Source organism: Hypomesus transpacificus, chromosome 12 (genome assembly GCF_021917145.1).
Source record: "Hypomesus transpacificus isolate Combined female chromosome 12, fHypTra1, whole genome shotgun sequence".
Lineage (NCBI taxonomy): Eukaryota > Metazoa > Chordata > Actinopteri > Osmeriformes > Osmeridae > Hypomesus > Hypomesus transpacificus.
In genome coordinates, this window is record NC_061071.1 from 1,665,311 (window position 1) to 1,670,048 (window position 4,738).

General features: G+C 44.6%; 1 protein-coding gene across 1 annotated transcript; it reads left to right on the forward strand.

Moving 5' to 3' along the window:
• Window positions 1-1,042: 1,042 nt before the first annotated feature.
• Window positions 1,043-3,910, forward strand: LOC124474710 (cyclin-T2-like). Its single transcript, XM_047031099.1, has 3 exons — window positions 1,043-1,310; window positions 1,589-1,659; window positions 1,784-3,910. Exons 1-3 carry the CDS (start codon window positions 1,043-1,045, stop codon window positions 2,861-2,863), a joined length of 1,419 nt encoding a protein of 472 aa, XP_046887055.1. The 3' UTR covers window positions 2,864-3,910.
• Window positions 3,911-4,738: the final 828 nt, after the last annotated feature.

Sequence of the window (4,738 nt, forward strand, 5' to 3'; positions counted from 1 at the left end):
GGATATTAATTTAATTTTTGTTTATATATTTGTTTGACTAAGTTATAGGCTGAAATCAGTGCCCCTTGAAGAACTACACTGTAAAAGTTAGATGCCATCTAGTGACAGTTGACTAGTGACAATTGGAGCCTTTAAGACACAGACCATGACTTGGTTTCTCGACAATGTAACAAATCTGTCAAATGGGAAGAAACATAAAACTTAAACAAAGACCAACCATCTAGTTTTGTATGCACATAAAATGGCTACACAACCTTTGCAGTCCAGTTTTGGGGCAAGAGCATTTCTTAACCTGAGTCTCAAATCCAGTAGTCTCAAAAACAGTGGTGTTTCTCAATCTTATTTGGTGTAAAGACTTGTCTGTTAAGGTTTATTCTTTAGCATCCAAAATATAAAGTTGCAACTGAATAGTTGTTTGTTTTATCCTCTAACTGATGCATCATTACACACTCAGGGTTGAGAAACACTTTTATATTTGAGTTAACATGTGAATTCTATTAATTGATAGTTTGTTATATTATTTAGTTTTGATTATTTTCCACTTTGTTTTAGAAACAGCAGTTACACTGCCATGGATGACTATTTCGTAGCAATTGATCTCCAGCTGCAATATACAATGTCTGGACAGTGTAAATGACTTTTCAATGAGTTGAATACAATTGTAATCTTGTATAATGTGAATGGAGTCATGTTACTCTGCTAAATGGCTATATGAATGTATAACAAGTCAGACTTGGTCAACAAGACCAATAATTCAGGACCATTTAATTAACCGTGTATCTGAAAATGTCTGAACTGAAATGGGTAAATAGACAACAAAGCGGGAACTGTTATTTAACAGAATGGGACCATGTTCAGACATTGTACATTCAAAGAACAAGTGACCACCTAGAATTGTCATAAAGTAAAGTATCAAAGTTGATAAGGTAAGGGTGTGTATGTGTCAAGAACATAATTGTTTCTCGGAAAAGATGAATTATGTGACAGTCGGCCCTCACTTCAAGTCTCCGGTTGAGAAAGACTTGCGTATGACTGCTGTACTATGTGCATGCATGATGTGTATAATAATCATGTCATCTGCCCTTCCGTTTCCAGCCTTTGGTTAATGACGGTGTGTCTCCTTTGTGTTCTTGTCTCCTCTCTCAGCCTGCACCTCACCACCTTCTGCCTGCAGCACAAGCCCACAGTCATTGCCTGCGTCTGCATCCACCTGGCCTGCAAGTGGTCCAACTGGGAGATCCCTGTCTCCACTGACGGCAAGCACTGGTGGGAGTACCTGGACCGGAGCGTCACGCTGCAGCTGCTGGATGGTATGTCCCGCCGCTATACAGACTGTCTCTCCCTGACGTTACTCTGGCTCCACTCGTGGTCAGCACCGTGTCTTTAGGGGGTGTTGTGTAGACGTGATTTTGCGCCAAATCCTCGTCAACAAACCTGTAGAATTGTGTTCAGGTGTTCTGTAGAAAATCAGTCAGATACCCCATCTTTATTCCACACCAGTAGTGATATAATCTCAAATATAGACACCCAAATCAGCAGTTTCCAAAGCGGGCCAGTCTAGTGATGGAGTTGTGTTTCGTCTGTGTAGAGCTGACCCACGAGTTCCTGCAGATACTAGAAAAGACGCCCAGTAGGTTGAAAAGGATACGAAACTGGAGGGTAAGTGCTGTCGCGTTGATTTGAAAATGACCGATTTTTCTTTTCCGAAGAGTAGTGATTTAAGCAGTTGTTTTGTGGGACGTCATTGAACCGATCTTGACCAACATTAACCCCATTCCCTTAGGCCACGCAAGCTGCTAAGAAGCCAAAGACAGATTTCCAGTCGGGGGACAATGCCTTCCAGGGGACCTCCTCCATGGACAGCATTCCTGGTGTCACCAGCAATTCTTTTTTCCCTTCCACCTCCATGTTGGACTCTGGAGATATGCTCTCCCTGGACGGAGCAGGGGCGTCTTACGGCTCCTACCCAGCTCTCGGAGACCCATCCGATGCCTGCGGCTTCGACCAGGGTCCTTTTTTCCCTTCACTAGTCACCCATTCTAAGTACACCCCAAGTAAACACGAACATAAAGCGGGCAGTGGTGGGGAGAAGCACCCACAGCCCAGCAACCCCCCAACTTTCAACCGTCCTCTGAAAATGACACTGGACAGGTACAGAGAGAAGCACGCTGCAGACCTGGCCCTGCATAACGGGCGTGAGGAGCAGCCGGGGGAAGTGTACCTGTCCCCCACTCCCTCCGGTCACCACCACCATCACCACCACCACCACAAGAAACGCTCGCAGCCCCAGCAAGCCCCTCCGGCGGGCGAGCGGAGGGACAAGACCAGCTCGAAAAAACCCCGTCCTCCTCCGTCCTTTGCCGAGAACGGCAGCGCCAGCAGCGAAGAGCTTAAGATGAGGATCAAGGTGTCGTCAGAGCGCTCCCACACCGCCTCGGAGCAGGGCGGGGCCACACACGGCAGAGACAAGCACAAAGACCACTCGAGCCACCGTCACCCCAAGCACGGCCACTCCCACCCCTACCCCATGAGCGGCAACGGGCGAGGGGGGGCGGACGGGGCCACACTGGCCTTCAGGGGTCCCACGGGCCACAGCAGCGACTCTGGTTCCAGCTCCTCCAGGAAAAGGGGCCACCCTGACAGCTCCCACAACCACCACCACCACTCTGCCAAGAGCAGCAGGAGCTCCAAGAATGCCGGGGGCTCCGCCCACTACTCCTCAGAGGGCAACCAGAGGACGGTGGAGAGACACGGCCACGATGGAACTAACGGAACGCTTGGCTCCAACGGCCAACACACTGACTACAAAGACACTTTCGACATGCTGGACTCTCTGCTAAGTGCCCAAGGGATGAACCTGTGAACCAGGGTCCATGGAGGGAGGCGTCGGATAGATTTAAGAATTAGGTTTTCATGATTTTAAGAAATGTGGAGTAAGGAACAAAAAATAATTTTATGACTTAAGTTATGTCAATTCCGCATCATCCCCAGTCCTTTCCTGTGTTAATTATTGAGTATCCTTAAAGGTTAGCCAGATTCGTACGACATAAAGCTTTGAGCTTCCTGTTTGAGAACTCGAGGTGTGTGCCAGGTTTGGTTCTGTGATTGGGGGGGGGGGGGAAAGATGAAAAAGAGGATTTCAATTCTGTTTTAATGCAAGCCATCTTTTTATGTTGTTTTTAAGTGACGTGCATGTTTCAATCACAAAAGGGAAGAACTAGGCAGGTGATGGTTGACAGTTTAATGTTGTGTACATTTGTCTAGGTTACCGTTTTATTCCTTGAACGAAAAGAAAAAAAAAACTCAGGTCTTGAAACTTTTGATATGAGAAAGAACCTTCCTCTCCTTGGGTGTCCTGCCTTTTATCTGTGGAGATGTATAACGTTTGTCCATTGTTGCTATGGGCGAGGCTCAGCTTTTGTCTCCGGAGCTTGTGTCTTTGTCCACAAGAGGGCACAAATTGTAGGTTTGTATGATGAGAGTGGGACTGATCTCACACTGCTAGTCGAGGCCATGTACTGTCTGGTGGTGTCCTGAAACTGCTCGTTGAGACAGCCTCCAAGCTTAAACGCAGACCATTCTAGAGCTATAAATGAAGTTTACGTTTAAAAAAAACTATCTGCTGTGAAGTGCATTTGAGATCTCAGCAAAATTGCAAAATGCCTTGTGATTGTAAGTTGTCAATTGCTATTCAAAATGGTAAATGTCTAATTAACCATCTGAAAAGACCTCTGTATAAGATTGTATATAGGACTGTAGTTCAGAGTTATAAACAGTTGGCCCAGTCCAAACATTGTCATTCAGTGTATTATGAGGGCCTAAAGCAGACTTTCTGTATTGATGAACATATTCTTGATTTGTGTGCCGGGAGCCCTAATAAACGTGTAAAACCCAATTTTACACAACACAGGACTGTCTGATGTCAATGTGAACCATGTACAACTTCTTGAACAATGTATTTCTTTTATCTCCACTAGGTGGGGATATTCCATCACTGGTTGGAGGGACAGATGGTACAAAATGTTGGGTCTTTTAACCCTGTTGACTAGGCAGATATGTCTATGAAAAAGGCTCTGATTAATTACTCAGGTCTGAATGCTGTGCTCATAACATTCAACATGTATAACATTCAGAACTGGCCATGTCTGGCTTCTCCCAGACTAGCCAGGTGCTGTTTGAGGCCCAGTTCACTCAGTAGAAACTGCAGGTGAGTCAGCCAAGGGATAAGCTAGCACAAGTGTCTCCATGACAGTCACTGGTTGCTATCAAAGAAGAACTGGTCATTATTTTCTGGAGAGATGACAATGCAGTCTTGTCAGTAAAGTTGAGGACATGAAATAGTTGAGTGCAAAACTGGGTACTCAAAGTTATAATACTATGGTATACTTTAATATTAAGTCAAGTCAATTTTATTGATCCCACTAGGGGAAATGTGTTTATAGACAGGTCTGAAAACACATTCAATCCATCATAAAATACAACAAACAGCATACCTGACACCACAGAAAGACAACATACAATACAGTACATACTCTAGAAATAATGTACTGTAGCAAGGAATTTTATATTTAATGTGTTTTGTCCAATTTGTCATGTATTGAATTAATTACAATCTTTTGCACTCAAATATAGACTACTTTTGGCGAAATAAGTCATTCGCATGTAAAATGTGAGTGCCAAGTATCCAGAACAAGCGCAAATCATGTCTGGAAATGGAAGAGCACGTTCCACTATGATC

Coding starts and splice junctions, on each gene's coding strand:
- LOC124474710 (XM_047031099.1), top strand. CDS start 1,043: ATGTGCATGCATGATGTGTATAATAATCATGTCATCTGCCCTTCCGTT. Junction 1,311..1,588: donor CACGCTGCAGCTGCTGGATG/GTATGTCCCGCC, acceptor TCGTCTGTGTAG/AGCTGACCCACGAGTTCCTG. Junction 1,660..1,783: donor AAAGGATACGAAACTGGAGG/GTAAGTGCTGTC, acceptor CCATTCCCTTAG/GCCACGCAAGCTGCTAAGAA.